General features: G+C 41.7%; 1 protein-coding gene across 1 annotated transcript in view; it reads left to right on the top strand.

The window, feature by feature from the left end:
- GCKR (glucokinase regulator) overlaps window positions 1–19,352 on the top strand; it is a 164,259-nt gene that overhangs the window by 91,925 nt on the left and 52,982 nt on the right. Inside the window, exons 4-7 of the mRNA XM_086928175.1 lie at window positions 1,909–1,977; window positions 10,094–10,167; window positions 17,928–17,994; window positions 18,081–18,134. Of these exons, the coding sequence (XP_086784301.1) occupies window positions 1,909–1,977; window positions 10,094–10,167; window positions 17,928–17,994; window positions 18,081–18,134 (264 nt within the window). The remainder of the gene's footprint in view (window positions 1–1,908; window positions 1,978–10,093; window positions 10,168–17,927; window positions 17,995–18,080; window positions 18,135–19,352) is intronic.

The following is a 19,352-nucleotide window of genomic DNA, read 5'->3' on the forward strand; positions in this document are numbered from 1 at the left end:
GAGTCAATGATAAAATTTGTCCATGTGCATGCTGTAGCTGGGGGCAGCCCAGCTGTTTTGTTTGAGACCTTTGAAGTAGAGGCTGTGTGAGTACCACAAGATCACAATCAAGTGAATTTTAAAAACGTCAGATTTTGTGTTTATATTTTGTGTTCATGCATCAAATAAATGCGTGGCCCATTGAGCTGACACTGGCTTTAAGTGGTGTGTCCACCGTCAACAAACTGGATAGCTTCCCGAATGTGCTGCTACCTGTATCCTGGCGGTGTCTCACCCAATCACATGCTCCGCAGTGAGGAGATGTTACACTAACACCTCTCTAGTGAAACCTAGCTGATTTGGCTAGAGGAGCCAAATCATTAACTGTGCTAGTACTGCACTGACTATGAAACACAATTCACTCCATGGTACTTATTTAGTCACAAAAGACACGAAGGCAGATTTGACCCTACCTTGAGTCAAACCTCCACTCTGAAGATAAAACCGAGATCTTCTCGATATCAACATTACTGGCAGGACATCCCAAATATAATACAACAGAGGAAGCTAATATACAGAAGTCAGTGTGCACAGAAATGAATTACTAAGGCCTCGATAACGAGTAGCACTGTACTAGAGGAGTGGGAACTCTGCACCTGTAAATACCAGTATTGTGTGTTAACAGCCCATCAGTACAGTAGAGTTAGACCCTATTGAGTGGTGAATAACTGTTCTTACCCAGTTTCACCGGATACAATTCAACACAGAATTCCCAATTCCATGGGGTTTAACACACACATTTACCAGCGTCTGAGTGTAGGTGGTAACTGTGAGTGAACGGGCCGAGGCAGGACGGAGTGTGGGGAGATCGGTGGGCAGAATGCCACAAGTCTGAAGGGCACTACATTCTCCCAATTGCCTTAGAATAGTTAGGAGGGGAGTAGAGTCTAATGGGCCTTTAACCCAAACACATCCATAGGGTGCTCGGTTGGGTCCAGTGTGAAGGTGGCGGGTTGGAACAAAAGGTCGGTGGGGTCTCTGTTATTGTTCATTGCAGTGGGGCGAGAGGCTCAAGCACCCAAAGCACATAAGGTGTGACTGGATAAAAATAACATTAGATAACACATGAATAAATGAGAACCATGAAGACAGGCAAAAAGGAGATACAGTTAAGTATTCATTACTATAGTGGAACAGAGAATTGACCAGAGTGCGGCCTAGAAGGCATACAGAGAGCACAGGTTCAGGCTAGACCATCCACCTGTTGAATAGAAGGGATTTCTGTAACTGAGATATAAGGAGAAACAGAGAAAGCAATAAATAAAAACATTATGTACAGAAGGTGGAAGAAATGGTGGTGAGAAAGATGGTGGTAGCTGTTATGTGATGATTGACTTGAATCCGATGGATTGGAGAGAGTTGGATCGGTGGAGGCGGGAAAAACGAACATAGTCAAATGTCATGAAAGAAACAAAATGCTGTAACCCAGCAAGTGACAAGAGTAGAGCTGATAGGAACCTGGGGTGTGTGCCATGGGAGTGATGTCGATAGAATACGCAGTCTTCAAACAGAATCCGTGGTATATATCCTTTCAGTGACTCGACTTATAAATGTATGTTGAACTGCCATTTGGGATTGTGGGTGAGGCGTGTACATGTTATATGCCTTTAATCAATTCTAAATTTAGATATTCTACAGTTTCATTTCAGAACTCTAGCAGGTCCCCAAACAGCCTAAGCTGATAGGCTGACATTCATACCTCCTGTATGTCTCTGTGCGTGTGATGTGTCATCGCTGTGAGCTTCAGGGTCAGGAAGCAAATGCTCATAGAAAGAAACTGACCTGTTCAAGATATTGGTGTGTGATGTCACTTCCGAGGCAAGGCCTCAGCCCAGGGAGACTCTCATGTGCCTCTTCTGCGTCTTTTAGGATTCTGAAGATGGGCTGATCGTTCTGAGTGGATGTGGCTCTTCAGGACGGCTAGCGCTGCTGTTGGCGGTAAGTCTGGTCGATGGTGTGATCTTGGGCACCCTGACCATGCTACATTCTGTTCTAACTGGGCTGAACAAAGTTCTCCAGGTCTTATGAAAGATTTTACACTTTAGATTGTTTACATGTTGCATGAATGAGCACTTTTATGTCTGATCCATAAACCATTTGCCGGATATTTGAGTAGATCGCAAACACCACTCCTCTTGCCTGATCCATTTGAAGGCTTTTGGGTTGATCCATAGCTAGGTTAATGTTGTATAACTTTCAGCGGCTATATGATTCTATAGCCTGATTAACTGAATACTTATCACAACGGAAAATTCAATTATGGTGCTGCAAGAGACTTTTCACCCATTCTGGCTACCCCACCTTAGCACATGGTGGTAAGTCTCATGCCATCTATAGGGAATAAAAGGGAAACGGGCTGTAAGAGAAGGCGCACGTGTCAAAGAAGATGTAGGAGAGGCAGGGAGAAGCAGCCAGAGAAAATATTGAATGGGAGGAAAGAATGAAATAAAAGGGAAGATATGAGAAGTTATGAACGTAGTGAATAAAGTATGCAATAAAAGAAGTATTTCAAGAGTTTGAAAGTAAGAGAGAAGAAAAAGCTGATAAAGAGAATGTAAGAGAAAAATGTGAACAGGGAAATGGGGGAAGTTATGCTGGGATAGAAAAGAAACGGATGGGAAAGAATGTATGAGAGGAAAGAATCATAAGAAGCGTAGACACTTAGAGTAGATGTAGAAAAGGAGAGTGGAAACAGGAAATAAATAAATGTGGCAAAGTATTAAAGAAAAGAGAAATGAGAGAGGAAAAAAGTGTGAAGAAGAAAGAGGCAACAGAAGAGCACTGACATAATCGAAGCAGAAAGTAAGGATAAAAAGAGGAGAATAAGATAAAGAAAAGCATTAATTATGTGTGGGAGGGTGGGTTTAACAAACAGGCGAGAAGGCTGTATATAAGATCCAAAAGAAAGTGGTTTATTTGTAGTAATGGGAATATTCTGTGATACAGATGGTTTAATATCCGGGTTTTCTTCTTCTTCCGAACTGCTCGATGAGATGAGGCCAGTCCTAGGTGTTCCCGACTCCTCTTCTTCGGACAGAATGGGGTCTCCCCGGAGGCTCATAGAAGAGAGAAATAAAGGGACCCGTCAGTTACTCTGTAAAGCTTTAGGGTTACAATAGACCGGTCACCACACCATAAGTGAAGGAAGGGTGAGCTAGGGAAGAAATGTGCTCGGGGGAGGGGAAAAAGGAAGGTAATAAGGCTAATCCTAAATGAGACGATCTGCTATCAGGTTCATGGTTGGGCAAACATAAGAGGGGCTGTGACATGCTAAGTCCATAAATCAAAGTGTAGTTGTCTGCGCTCAGTATCGCGTAGAAGCAAAGCATCAATCAGGGTTAGAGTCTACTACTCACCTCCCGGCTTGAGTATAGCAACTCCACCCGCAACCCTCCTCTGGACATTACCCAAGTCCCAAGTCCCCGGAGTACGCCCCACTCACCGGCTCCGCCGCAACTCTCTCCAAGAGTTACGGCCGCTCTCCAGCTTCCTCCGGCGGGTACCACCACTCCTCGGTCCACCGGTCTCCCGACTCGTCGTCTTCCTGGTCCACTGCAGGCTCCGTCTCCTTCTGGATTTCCACGGCGTCCTTCCCAGGTTCTCCTCGACGTTCGGCGTTCTTCCCTCCTTGTCCATCCTCGTCCTTGTTGCTCCGCGAGACCGCCTCCTGGTCTAAGTCTCTTTTCATTGGTTCATGCTGTTTCCTTTCCGGGACTCCGGTGTCGACTTCCGGGTCACGACTCTGTGGAGACAGAGCATACGGGAATGTCAACTGACCCGTCTCTAGTTCCTTCAAGCCCCACGATGCATTTGGCGGTAATGTTGGCGATGCTGACTCGTTCCGATCAAGAGCTTCACAGGTATGGTCACCGTCTCTCTCACATCCCCTTTCCCTTGCTGTCTTTCTACTGGGGTTTTGACCGTAAGGAAATCTTGACAAGTAATCCCCATTACCCTGGTCACTACCTTTCCTGTGTTTTGTTTGAAACTTATACGGCTGAAGTGACAAAAACCATCTAAGAACCCTTTTGTTGTTTCCTCTGTTTCTTGCCAACCATTCTAGCGGAGCGTGATCCGTGTACAGGGTAAATTCACGCCCATCAAGATAGTATCGTAGGGTGTCTATAGCCCATTTAATGGCCAAGGCCTCTTTTTCTATAGTGGCATAATTTCGTTCTCTGGGAAATAACTTCCTGCTAATGTACAGTATTGGTCTTTCTCCCTGAGGTGTTTCTTGTGATAAGACTGCTCCTAATCCCTGGTCTGATGCGTCAGTCTGCAGGATAAAAGGGAGACTGTAATCGGGACTTATGAGAACAGTGTCGTTGGTGAGAGATGACTTCAAAGTTTCAAATGCTTGTATTACCTCTTCTGTTAGACATTGTAATCTTTCCTCTGTCTTGGCTGCCTTCTGGAGAAGGTCTGTCAATGGTGCTGCAATTTGGGAAAATTGAGGTATAAACCTTCGGTAATACCCTAGTAGGCCCAAAAAGGCTCTGAGTTCTTTTTTCGTTTGGGGCAATGGTATGTCACAGATGGCTCTCATTTTTGAACTCTGTGGCCTTATCACTCCTTCACCTAAGAGATAGCCCAGATATTTCACTGTGGAAGCTGCAAGATGACTCTTGGCAGGATTGATTTTTAAGCCATAGTGATTCAAGGTTTGAATGACTTTGTATAGATGCATCATATGTTCTTCCCAAGTATCGCTGTAAATAACAATGTCATTAATATATGCACCTGCATATTGTGCATGACTTTGAAGTATGACATTCATGGACCTCTGGAAGGTAGCCGGGGCTCCATGTAACCCGAAGGGTAGCACTTTGAATTGATACAACCCATCCGGGGTAGAGAACGCAGTTTTCTTTCTGTCTTGTTCTCTTAAGGGTATTTGCCAGTACCCTTTGCATAAATCCAGTGTACTGATATATTTTGCTCCTCCTATTCTCTCAATCATTTCATCAACCCTAGGAAGGGGATAAGTATCGAATTCAGATATTTTATTGACTTCTCTGAAGTCAATACAGAAACGGACCGAGCCATCCGGCTTCGGAACGAGAACAATAGGTGAGTTCCACTCGCTCACTGATGGTTCGATAATGTCCATCTGCATCATTTTTCTAATCTCTTTACTAATCACCTGGCGCCGAGCTTCAGGGATGCGATAAGGACGAAGTCTCACTCGCTTTCCAGGTGGTGTATTGATTGAATGTTCAAAGAAACCGGTCCGACCTGGAGAGGTCGAGAAAGTGTCTTTGACTGGCTCTAGGGTGTGTACTAGTTGGCTCTTTAACTCAGAAGGCAAACCTTCATCTATACACTGACAAAACAGGGGAGACTCTTTCTCTGTTATGTTTACCTGGACTGGTATTGGGCCCTCCCATTTCTTTAGAAGGTTCACATGGTACACATGCGATATATGTCTAACCGAATCTATTTCTATTCGGTAAGTGACTGGGGTTACTTTATCAAGCACGATGTAGGGACCCTGCCATTGGCCTAACAGTTTCTGATCAGAGGAAGCCATCATTAATAGCACTGGATCCCCTATATTAAACGATCTCAGTTTTGCCTTCTTATCATATTGTACTTTCTGTGCTTCCTGTGCTTCTTCCAAATTGTTCCTTACGATTGTTCTGATTTGACTTAAGTGTGTACATAAGTTGGAAACATAGTCCAATAATGGTTTAGTACCATCTGGTTCATTTTCCCATGTCTCTTGGGCCATTTCTAAAAAGGTACGGGGTTGATGCCCATACAACAACTCAAAGGGTGAGTATCCCGTACTCTTTTGCTCTTTACATCGAATAGCAAATAATGCAAGAGGTAACATGTCCTCCCATTTTCTGGATTCTAGGGCCAATAGTTTTTTTAGAGTGGCTTTGATGGTGGCATTATACCTTTCGACTAAGCCATCCGTTTGGGGATGGTAAGCTGCTGTTCGGATCTGTTTAACACCTAATAGTTCACAAACTTGTTTCATCAAACGCGACATGAAAGGGGTCCCTTGGTCTGTCAGTATCTCTTTCGGAAATCCTACCCTAGAGAAAACGGATATCATGGCTTTGGCTATGTTAGATGCATCAGGTCTTCTTGGTGGGTTTGCTTCTGGGAATCTAGTGGCGTAATCCACAATGACTAAGACATAACGACATCCGCTGCGAGATGGTAACAACGGACCTATTATATCCATTCCAACCCTACAAAAAGGTTCACTTATGATAGGAAGAGTTTGAAGGGGTGCTCTAGGGGGATGATACCTACTATTTCGTTGACAGACTGGACATTCCTTACAATACCTTTTTACATGTTGGTAAATACCAGGCCAATAAAACCTTTCTAAGATCTGTTTTTCGGTCTTGTCTATTCCGAAATGACCTCCTAAGAGATGGCTATGAGCTAAGTATAAAACCTTCTCTCAAAAAGGTCCAGGTATCAGTAACTGAGGATTCTGAGTGGGGCCTCCTTTCCTGTATAACAAACCCTTTCGCTTAAAAAAATAAGGACCTACGTTGTGAGGATCCTCGTCTTCGAGGGCTTTGTTCCATGCTTCCTGTAGAACTGGGTCTTCCCTTTGGGCTGCATGAAAATTTCTGTCAGTCTCCCAGGGATTTTCGTCTACTAGTACCGGCATAACAGCCCTTCCTTTGTCTTTCTCGGCTCTTCTTTGCTTCCTTCTTTTCCTATCTTTTGCTGGAGGCCACTCTTTATGTATGTCTTTTGAAAATGGAGCAGTGTCCCACCAGTTTTCGGCTTCCTCCGTTTTGGTCTGTAACAGCTGTGATAGTTTCAGATAATCATTCCCTAGGATCGCTTGCTCTGGTAAGCGCGGGATCAGTCCCACAGTCAAAGTGGTCCCTGGGTCGGTAGCATGTTGAATTTGAACCCGTGTTGTAGGATAAGGTTTTACATCACCATGCACACACTTGATAGCTACTGTCCCTTCAATTGGACCTAATCGGGTTCCCAAATCTTGAGGTCTAATTACACTTTGAAGGCAACCTGTGTCCGCCAGAGTTGTTAAGGGACGACCGTTCACAGCTACCGTACAACGATAAGGGGGTACTTTTTCCTCATGTTGGGAGCAAAAATAGTTACGAGCCACACCAGTTTCCATAGGCTCTTCCTTTTGAGTACAAAACTGGCTATATGTCCCATTCCACCACATTGGAAACATTGAGGACCGACAGGAGGAGGTCTGATTATGGGAGTTCCGGGTATGATGGTGACTGGTTCAGGTTTTTTTTAGAACAGGCGGTGGACGAACATGTCTATGTACTCCTGTACTCCCTGGTTTTCCTACAGGCTCCTCCCGACCTTTTTGAACCTCCTGTGCTCTATTATATGCACTGGCTATTTCAACTGCCGTTTCTAAAGTTAGGTTTGCCTGTTGTCTCACCCATCGCTGAATGGGTGGATGTAAGGAGGTCAAATATTGTTCTATGTAAATTTTTGCCTTAAATCCATCTTTAACGGTGGTGGCGGGCTTTAGCCATCTGTCAGCCATGTCTTTCACTCTGAAATACAATGCTCTAGGGGTTTCCTGCGGACCTTCCTTCATTTGTCGTAGTTTCAGTCTATACGTTTCGTCATCCACCCCTAGTCTCTCCATTATACATTTCTTTATGTCTGCATAGGGCACTACTCCCTGTAAGGTTGCAGCTTGATAGGCTGCCTGTAAGTCCCCTGAAAGGAGTGGTCCTAAATATTGTCCCCATTTGTCGGGTGGCCAAGATGCCGCGGTTGCCGTTCGTTCAAAGTTGTTGAAAAAATAATCTGGATCCTCTCCGCTAACATATCGTTGGAGAACTACTGAGGGAAGGGAAGTTGGTCCTCTCTGTTGTCCCAGGGCTTCAGATATTTTATCCATGGCTGCCCCATGTTTCTGACTGGCCAGTAAGAACTTGCTGTAATTTGGTTCGATCTTCCTCAACAACCGTCAAAAATCGTTCCATAACCTTTCCCAGGTCTTCTTGGTTCTCCGCCATTTTCGCCATTGCTGCCTCCATCTTGCCTTTGTATCCCACTTCTGACACCACTTGTGGGAGGGCGGGTTTAACAAACAGGCGAGAAGGCTGTATATAAGATCCAAAAGAAAGTGGTTTATTTGTAGTAATGGGAATATTCTGCGATACAGATGGTTTAATATCCGGGTTTTCTTCTTCTTCCGAACTGCTCGATGAGATGAGGACAGTCCTAGGTGTTCCCGACTTCTCTTCTTCGGACAGAATGGGGTCTCCCCGGAGGCTCATAGAAGAGAGAAATAAAGGGAGCCGTCAGTTACTCTGTAACGCTTTAGGGTTACAATAAACCGGTCACCACACCATAAGTGAAGGAAGGGTGAGCTAGGGAAGAAATGTGCTCGGGGGAGGGGAAAAAGGAAGGAAATAAGGCAAATCATAAATGGGACGATCTGCTATCAGGTTCGTGGTTGGGCAAACATAAGAGGGGCTAAGTCCATAAATCAAAGTGTAGTTGTCTGCGCTCAGTATCGCGTAGAAGCAAAGCATCAATCAGGGTTAGAGTCTACTACCCACCTCCCGGCTTCAGTATAGCAACTCCACCCGCAACCCTCCTCTGGACATTACCCAAGTCCCAAGTCCCCGGAGTACGCCCCACTCACCGGCTCCGCCGCAACTCTCTCCGTGAGTTGCGGCCGCTCTCCAGCTTCCTCCGGCGGGTACCACCACTCCTCGGTCCACCGGTCTCCCGACTCGTCGTCTTCCTGGTCCATGGCAGGCTCTGTCTCCTTCTGGATTTCCACGGCGTCCTTCCCAGGTTCTCCTCAACGTTCGGCGTTCTTCCCTCCTTGTCCGTCCTCGTCCTTGTTGCTCCGAGAGACCGCCTCCTGGTCTAGGTCTCTTTTCATTGGTTCATGCTGTTTCCTTTCCGGGACTCCGGTGTCGACTTCCGGGTCACGACTCTGTGGAGACAGAGCATACGGAATGTCAACTGAACCGTCTCTAGCTCCTTCAAGTCCCACGATGCATTTGGCAGTAATGTTGGCGATGCTGACTCGTTCCGATCAATAGCTTCACAGGTATGGTCACTGTCTCTCTCACATTATGTAAGGAACTATAGAGTAGACAAATTAAGGAGACGAAAGAGACAGGGGGGGAAGAGTATAAAGCTAAGACAGACTAGAGGCGAGGAAAATATGAAAAAGATGAATGGTAGAGTAGAAAGGAGGGAAGATGAAAGAAGGAACGAGAAGACATTTGGCATTCAGACAAGAGGAAATTGATAAGAATTAAAGAGCAAAAGGGAAGAGGGTAAAGAACAAAGAGGGACTAGTTTGGAGGAATGAAAAGAAATACGAGGATCGCTGACTTAAGAAAATATAGAAAGAATGGAGGGGTAGAGGCAAAAGGACATGTAGAGGAAAGTGGGATGAAAGCGGCAGAAAGAGAAGCGATGGTAAGCGAAAAAGGTATAGAGGGAATAGGGTGCAAAAGGCAGGAGGGGAGAGAGGAACAAAGGAGATATTGTGTACTGAGGAGAAGAAAGTAAAGTAGCAGCTAATGGGGCATGGACAGAGAAGACATAAAGTACTGATGTAGTAGAGAGGAATGTATTGTAATCTTGTTTATATACCACTAACTCCCCCTGACTAGGCATCAAAGCGCTTTTTGGTGAGTAGCACAGTATTCCGAAATGCAAAAGGTTTAGCTGTTCAATAAAATTGACTTGACTTGGCTAGTGGTGCATTAGCATAGGGAAATATGAGTTAAGTTAAATGGTGGACATGTGGGTCGGATTGAATAGGAAAATGGAGGGATAGAAGAGGGAAAACCTGGTGTAGAAAGTGTTATTTTGGGAGATCATAGTAGTAAGAGGAGGTTTGGAATGAGTATAAGGAGAATTGGAGATGGAAAGAGTCTCTAGAAAGGGATACGGGATAAGAGAAAATGCTCCCGCACATTACCCCCTTATATTTTTTAATGTTGTGCCTCATGTGCCACATGATCTGGCTTTTCAAAACCCAGGACAAAGTATCAATTGTGAAACCCACCACCATAAATAACAATTTTCCTACTCCTTTCTATTTTAGAACTCCTTCAATAAGCTGCTGAAGGGCTTGCACAGGACGCCATGTTACACGTACATCATATCCGGGGGTGACAAGTAAGTGAATGCACTGTGGAGCCGATTCACAAATCTATTTTTCTCTGAGCAGTGGTGTGTTACTCCAGGCTTCGGTGAGCCTTACATGAGACTTGGCTGTGACTAGCCTGCATTTCCTAGACTAAAGCGTGTTTAGGCACAGATTTCTGGGGTGAAATCCCTCGATAAAGGGCTGCAACAGGATTTCTCTGTGGCATGGGAGGGTGATAATTTGACAAGTATCTTAAACATTTACTTGCAGTGGATTGCTGTCTTTGCATAATTATTGATTCTGTGTTGCACGAGAAGCGTTCAAATCATTTAAAAGGTGCATTGTACAAGTCTACCTCTGGGTGGCACAGTCTGTGGTTCACCAAGCATAACAGTGTTTGTTTGGTGTTAGCAAACTACAGTTCACAGAGAGAATGTGATGCTTAAGGCAGTGGTTGAAAAGAAGGGGTCCAGCAGGAACCTAGATCTGGTACCTATTTCTGAGCCAGATCCTGGAGGTCCCGGCATAAATAATTTGCCGAACCAGGATGCTTCTCGCTCCAAGCACCAGGGGTGAGGGAGGTATCCTATTTATTTTAAGTTCTGCTAGGTCAACACTAATGATTCAGTTAAAGGGCCATCAGCACTACTTGTTTTCTAGTGTTGTCGTGGCTGGCAGCAGTCTAGGGCCGAACGTGTTTTTTAAAGTTTAAAGATTACATTTAATTAAAAATCTAAATATTGTAACAGGATAGTATACACATCTATTCAAAACAGTGTAACTATAAGTGTAATATAATAATAAACATAGGTAACAGAAAACATTGTGGACACCAAAAAGAAAAATAGAAGAAAAGATTATATGATTGTATTATAGTAGGAATTACATGAATACAAAATAATTGCTTAGAAAATTTAACAATAGTATTAAAAAATATATTATATATTTCAAATGAGCATAATAACAGTAAGAAGTCAAGGAGCTTTGGGTACCTCTTCAATCTGTGAACTATGTAAATTGGCAGATTTTGCAGAAGAATCTAGAAAAATAGTCACTGGTGACCAGAGAATGTCTCTTCTGATGGCAAACTAAAGAAGATTGACCTATGCTCTATAGCAAGACTTTTTATTATAACAAAAGTCTTTCTAGGATTTCGTTATTTTCTGAAAGACAACTGCAAATAGTAAATCTAAAATATCAACCTTTACTGAATAAAAGGACCAAACATTTGATACACTGCCTAGAAATATGCTTTTAAATTAATGGGTACTTCATACTGAAAAATTGTTTGTATCTGTCTACAAACCTTCATCTGACTTAAATCATATGTTTTTTAATTGTCCTTCCACTTATCAATTTTGGATGAAGTGTATTACAGGCTCTGTTGTTGCAGAGCCTACTTTGCCTCACATCTTCCTGTCAAGGCCACTGCCTCCGAGCAATTGACCCATCTCAACAATGATAGGACCCATTTTGAACTGTACTTGAAAAGCTTCTTCGTTTTTTTAACCATTTCTCTTTTCCTTGGGCACAGAGGTATCTACCTCTGCTAACCCTACCATAGCCAGCGCAACACCCAGCTTACACAAAGAGGTTACCCTTAACTGGAGTAACCCCACCATGATCAGCAGGGTCTGGGGGCCTAGCTTGGTATTTAAGACGTAGTCAGGCCACCATGCCAGGGACAGTGCAGCCATAAAGGCTAACACCCAGCAGAAGCCACTGATAGGAGTGTGCCAAGTTTTGAAACATGGTTTGCACCATATCACACAGCTTGCAATGGCAGTCTGTGTGGAATTTGTGTGTGGGTCCCTTAGGGTGACACACGATATGCTGCAGCCCTCTAGGATCTTCTTTAGTACCCATTCCCTGGGTACATGGTGTACAATTTACTGTGGACATACAGGGTGCTAAAAGCCAATTGTAGCTCACAACACCTTGTTTTTGGAAGGAGCACTGGCACTGAAGTCTGGTTAGAAGGCCTCTGTGCGCAGACTGAGTCGAAATTCCGCCTCTAGCAGCTAAAAAGGGGGCAATAAGTGAGGGACAACTGAAATAAAAGCCGCCCTGTTTCCTACAGGTGTAGACAGAATATGATAATAATTGTTAAATGTGGCTAAACTGTCTTCATCTTTGTGAACTGTAATTTTATTATCACACTAAACAGAATGTACCTTGAAGCAATCTTTCTTTATTTTATAATTAGCTAAAGGTTTACCAGCCTTAATTGTCCTTTATAATCCTTAGCACTGGACTTAAGAAGATATGAGGCAGCATCCTCCATTTAAAGTCTATTAAACTTAAATTTAGCTTTAATCAACTCTTACAAACATGTTTCGAATTTAAAAATGTAGTATGTATGCTCAAATTTTTTTAATGGTTTATGATATGAAGTAATTTTTTGGGAATAGAGAAAGAATTACATCTCTAGAGGCAGCCTTCAAAGTATCCCAGCTAGTCTGTGGAAAAATCTGTGGTGTTTTAATTAATTTGAAACAAGTAAATCAAACATTTTTTGAAACTGCATCGTTTATTACAGTGACCAACAGGTAGAAGGTCTAAATCTAATGTAACATGGGCAAGGTTGATATTAAAATACATCAAGTTTCTGCATGTAAACTATATGTGATAGGCTTGGCGACAAAAAAATAATCCTGGACTGGGAAAATGTACAGGTGAGAAAAACGTGTATTCTTGTAGAGTGAGAGTGCAGAGTCTCCAAGTGTCTAATATAAATCTTTGTGTTATAGTGAAAGTAAATTGTGATAGGCAATGGAATAAAAGATGTTTTGGGGTTGCGATCAATAAAGGGATCTGTGATCCTTTACAGTCTCATCCAAAAAATATATAGTCCTCAGTAATTGTCACGGATGGCCAGAATGATCTGTCTTTCTAATGTGTAGGAGCATAGACATTACACATAGTAATAGGTATTTTATCAATTTTCAAAGATACAGAAACGTAACTTTCTTCTGAATCAGGGGCTTGTGAAATAACTTGAGTATCTAAAGATTTGTTGAAGAGTATGGCTACTCCTTTGCATTTACCTGTGCCCGGGGAGGACCAAGTATGGCCAGTCCAATTCCTTTGAAGTTTGTTAATCTCCTTCTCCAATATGTGTGTTTCTTGTAACAATACAATATCAGCTTTAGCTTTGCATAGATGAGACCGTACCCTTTGTCTTATTATAGGAGACTGCGATCCTTTAACTTTCCATGAAATAACTCTCAAAGTCATGTAAGAAGAAGTAAAATGTATGCAACAGTAACAATCTAAAATGAAATACCTGTGTAAAAACTGAAAAGAGTAAGCAATGAAACAGGAGTACAGAAGAATATAGAGAGGGAAACTCGATTAATTAAATAGAATAGATAGGAGGAAAAAGGAAAGTTAAGAAAGAGGGATCAGGAAAAGGAGAGAAAAGAAAGAAGACAAAGAGCATAAATTACATAACAAAAAGACATACCTATAGAACAAACAACTTGTTTATGGTGGTGATGCCATATGACGAAGATGGCACAACTTGGAACTGTCAACAAGGGAGAAAACCAGACCACACAAAACGGTTTTGATGTTCTCTTCATAATTTAGGAGCTATGCCTAAAGGGAAATAAAAAAAGATTAGAGAAACCGGTTCATATAGTGGGAGAGAATAAAACAAAATGCACAGTTATGATATAACCAACAGAACAGTCAGAAGGATTAAAATAAGAACTACATAAAAAATCAAGTGGTAGGGAATTTGTAAGCATCCCTCGCTTCTCTCCTTGGGCTGTCTATGAGATTGCTGTAAAAGGGAGGGTTCCTCATATTTCATAGTCTTATTCTTACAGGTCACCTTAAATAAACAAAGATGGAAAAGGTTAAATCTGGCATTCAAACAACAATGATATGGTTGCATATCAAGGAATCTTTTCCACCTGTCGACTGCATACTTGGCAAAATCCTGAGCAAAGAACAAGTTTGATCCAGACTATGAAATACAACCTTTGGCTTTAGCGCCTTTAATAAGTTTGAGGAGGTCAAATACTCCAAAAAGAAGATGATGATTCCTCTAGGTTTCTGCGATGACAAAAAGAGTGGGCAAGTCACTGTATATTTAATAAAGGGGAGCCTGGCATATCTAGAACTTTATGTATGAATGACTGAAAGAAAGAGATGGGATCTGAGCCTTCCACCCATCTCCGTGAAACCATAAATGTGAAGATAGTTTCTTCTGTTACGAATTTTAAAATCTTCAGCCTGTTTTTTCAGGTGTGACAATTTGTTCCACTTGTGTAACATTATCTTCCATGAGTATCCATTTATCGTTCAAAAGGTGAAGTTCTTTATTGGTTTCTTCCATTTGGGGTTTAAGAACCTGAATTTCCTTCAAGTAAAAGTTCAGTTGAAATAGTAGTAGGAGGCTTTATGGGAAATGGAGGATCTTTTTTTTTGCTCTTTTATGAGTTGGAATGGAGTTTGTGGAATTCAGTTTGGAGGTAGTTGGTGGAATATTCCCAACAGTGAAAGAAAAAGATAATGAAGTAAAATCCAGACAGGCACCCTCCATGATGTTAGCCAAGGCAGAGAAAGAGTTAGAAGAGTCAACTGTAATATTATTTAAAGAAACAGACATGGTAGGTGTATGGAGTTTCACATTTCTAGTTTTCACCATAAGGCAAGGTGTAAATAGGTGATATGTGCACAGGGACTGCAGACAGTGTGTAAAGGCAGCAAGGCAATGAGGCAGGGAGGCAGCAAGACATTGAACAAAGGTACCAGTCACTATATTATAAAACAATTTGACATATAGGTGAGGAATGTCAGAGAAATGGCAGAAACAAAAAAGAAACCATTTACTCATAATTTTAGGTCGGCTGTCTGTAGAACCTGAGGTAATACAGGGAAGAGCACACTGGAACACGGCTGTTGCTTTATGATCAAAATGCTTTCGAGACATGTAGACTATGAAGGAGAAATGCTGCAGAACATGTAGAAGCGGCTTAAAAAATAAACCTTGACAATGAGAAGAGGTTCCCCCCGCATTGTGCCAATCAAGGAGCTGCTAGCTGGCTCTGCATAGAAACCACCCAACTCCCTCTCACAACAGCACTGGAGCTCCTAAATTGGCTTCTATCTATGACCTACCAAGTCACACCGCCAGAGCCGACTGTCTTGATGCCAGTGCTATGGATGAAAAAAAGAAAACCAGTTTGGTGTCACTACAGAAGTGCTTATGAGATAAACTAAGATTTGAAGGCAGGTTTATTTTATGCTTTCCAGCTCGGTATGTAAGATTTACGCATGCACTGTGAGACGATCGGAAATATCTGTCTACATGAGTATGTACACTCATACCCATTTGTGTAGGTCTTACTAATAATTGTTTATACCTATCCAAAGGAACATTTTGGCAGTCTTGGAATAACAAATAGATAAATGTAGCTCTAAATATGCCTTTCAGTTTACATGCAGTGTCTTGATACCAGTCCTTTACTTACTAATCTCGATTACAAGGATTGTAACTGGTGCCCAGCAAGCAATTAAAGGATCTCCGCAACAAAAACAGGTGACCCTTGAGCTATCAACATCTTCTACAAACATGTGCTCACAAAACATTATATAGAAACCTCCTACATGCTTGTTGCACACTGTATTTTGCCGCAGGAACATTAAACATACATGCTATTTTATGATGAGTCTGACTTGTGACTAGATGGCAAATCTCTTCAGCAAGTACATCAGCCACCTGAGGTATCTTACCACTATTATATCAGGGTACTTTTTTAGTAAACCTACATCCTTGCAGCAGGTGCCTTATTTTGAATGTTTAAAAATGCAATCTGTGACCAGTTAAGTCTAAACAGGCTTACTCTCACAGTTATCCCTACTACCAATTTATTTGTAACAGAGTTTAAATAAATAAGCATATAGGTTGACTGCCACACTCTGTGTCAGTAATTTCAAAAGACTAACCTGCTGTTGGTCTCCTGAAGGAGCAACATGACATGAAGCTGAACTGATTAGAGAAACTTTTCCCTAGCTCTACTACCAGGCTAGCTCCACCATGATAGACTCTGCAAAGTAGAGTCAGTAAGGCAGAGAAAGGAGGATTGGTTAACAGAAAACAAAGTCACAGTTTTAAACTCTGGAGCAGCTCCTCGGGTATGTGGTGGGTGACCTCTGATATGATGCCTGGGTACCTCTAGCAGTCATTGGCTGGAGACATTTGCTTTAAGAGTAAACATACATCAGACTATGTTCACTTACGTAATATGCACACTTGCTATTAGGTGCTTTGGCTTAAGGTCTCATTACCCAATAACCCATTTGTCCCCATGAAATATTTGTTTATGTTGTCACAATGGAACCTTGTCATAAATCACTGGTTTTACACTATTTGTAAGTTAAAGCACTAAGAATTGAGTGCAGTTTTTCTCAGTAGGCTAAATATCTCACACACTTCCCAGCTTTGCCTACTTTTAAATTAAACAAAAGTAAGCTTATCTTTATAAACTCAAGTTGGTTTCACTCAAGGGTTACAAGGCAAAATGCTTTATCACTAGGAATGTTCTTGATACGCTGAATCCACAACAAAAATAATATTAAACAATAAAGTCCTCTGAATTCGAAGGAAAAGTCTGTACTAGAAGTATTTCCACAAAATAAGTCTCACTTAAAAAAGTTCCTAAATAATGTCTCTTCCTTTTTTTGCAGATTTCATGCATCTTGTAAAATGAAAATAGTTTTTTAGTAGTGCACGTCATGTGCTATATAAACTGCTTCCATTAAATGATTAATTGTTTTCTTCTCTCTAGCATTGATTCATGAGCCTCCTCAGAGAGTTCTTCAGATTAGAATAGCTTTACAAAATCTAGGTTTCTGCGCCTTACCTTAATTAAACTCAAGGCAAATATTTGGAGTTCGTCCTTTCAGCTCGGTTGTCTGTGACTGCAGGCATCTCCAAAATCAGGAGTCAGCAGAGACTCTGGAATGGAACAGCTGTTGGGAATAATTAAATATATTGTGAGTTTCAAAGGCTTCTCCTTGAAAGCAAACACAGGGAGCTCCTGCACCCTCTCGAAACCTTGTGAGAATGAGCACAGATGGGAGTCCCGGTGCCACATAAAAAACCTATCCCTTCAAATCTGCCTCCGACACGTACTAAAATCTGCAAGCCCTCGTGATTTTACTTAAAGATACGGTCCTTTTGCTGAAACACGAGCAGTAACAATATAATAAATACAATTTTAGCACCAATGCAGCACTCATGTTACTTTAATTATGCTTCCGTTTACTCATAAATGTAATTGCCTCTCCAAAGCGCAACTACACTAACTTGCTCCTTTGGAAATAGGACCATGACACCCCACTCCACGTGACTCGGCCTCTTGTGTTCTGCGCCCCCCTTCTGCTGCCTCCCTTTGACCCCTAATTTATAGGATCCTGAAGTAAATTGTTTTAGTTTCCAGTGCTGGCTCAGAGGCTGTTTGGGGTGCATTGTGTGTAAATGATCCCTGTGAAAGTTTCCTCTGTGTGGTGGGGTACAGGATCCAGCATAAACAGTTGAGCCGGGCATAACTGATCCTGCACCATTTACTATGACCTTTCTAAGAAATGTCTTTATTCCATAGAAGCCCCAATAGATGTTTATGCTGATTTTGTGATACCTGTGGCACATACAGCCTGGGTGTGGCTGGTCAGCTTTCACGTTACGTACCTCCCCACTCATATATCAGGGCCTGGCAGTGTAAAATAAGTTTACAATGTGCACTATTTGGTCACAGTTTCCTTTCTCCTTGTGCAGGGCCCTGCTAACCTCCCAGGAGGCTGCTGAAGACAGCCCCTCCCTAGGGGTGGCGGAACTAGAAAAGGTATGTGCTGGACCCAGAGCTGGACAGACTGTTCTCATGGCAGCCAGACACCTGTGTCACCACCTTCTCATTGTCTCCTTGTACAGGTCTGTGAAGGGAAGAAGAAAGTGATTTTCTTCGGAATCTCCTGCGGTTTGTCTGTGAGTAGAATAATTCACTGCACTCTGTCATAGTGTAGCCAATAGCATTAAATTCCTACAGTTTATTATTGTGTTTTCAATTTCACTGCTGTCTATTTTTACTACTACAGTGTGTTCCATTGTAGTGCAGTCTAATAATAATATTACAGTGTTCCATTGTAGTGCAGTCTATTAATACAATTACAGTGTGTTCCATTGTAGTTTTAAAACTATTATAATGTGTTTCATTGTAGTGCAGTCTTTTAATACTTTTATAGTGTGTTCCATTGTATTTCAGTCTTTTTATACTATTACAATGTGTTACATTGTAGTGCAGTCTAATAATATTACAGTGTTCCATTGTAGTGCAGTCTATTAAGCCAAATGCATTGTGTTCCATTGTAGTACAGTCTAATAATACTACTAGAAAGTGTTCCTTTGTAGTGCATTCTATTAATACAATTGCAGTGTGTTCCATTCTAGTGCAGCCTATCAATACTTCTAGAAAGTGTTCCATTCTAGTGCAGCCTATCAATACTACTAGAAAGTGTTCCCTTGTAGTGCAGTCTATTAATACTACTACAGTGTGTTCCATTGTAGTTTTAAAATTATTATGTGTGCCATTGTAGTGCAGGCTTTTAATACTATTACAGTGTGGTCCACCGTAGTTCAGTCTTTTAATACTATTACAACGTGTTTCATTGTAGTGCAGTTTAATAATACAATTACAGTGTGTTCTATTTTAGTGCAGTCTGTTAATAATACTAGAAAGTGTTCCATTGTAGCACAGTCTATTAATACCATTAGTGTGTTACATTGTAGTTTTAAAACCATTGTGTTCCATTGTAGTGCAGTCTTTTAATACTAATACAGTGTATTCCACTATAGTTCAGTCTTTTAATAATATTACGTGCTCCATTGTAGTGCAGTCTATTATTAAAATTAATTCTACTAGAAAGTGTTCCATTGTAGTGCAGTCTATTATTTACTATTACAGTGTGTTCCATTGTAGCGCAGTCTATTCATATTATTACAGTGTGTTCTATTATACTGCAGTCTGTTAATACTACTAGAAAGTGTTCCCTTGTAGTGCAGTCTATTAATACTACTACAGTGTGTTCCATTGTAGTTTTAAAACTATTATGTGTTCCATTGTAGGGAAGTCTTTTAATACTATTATGGTGTGTTCCACTGTAGTGCAGTCTTTTAATACTATTACAGTGTGGTCAACTGTAGATC

This window comes from Lissotriton vulgaris, chromosome 6 (genome assembly GCF_964263255.1).
Source record: "Lissotriton vulgaris chromosome 6, aLisVul1.2, whole genome shotgun sequence".
Classification (NCBI taxonomy): domain Eukaryota; kingdom Metazoa; phylum Chordata; class Amphibia; order Caudata; family Salamandridae; genus Lissotriton; species Lissotriton vulgaris.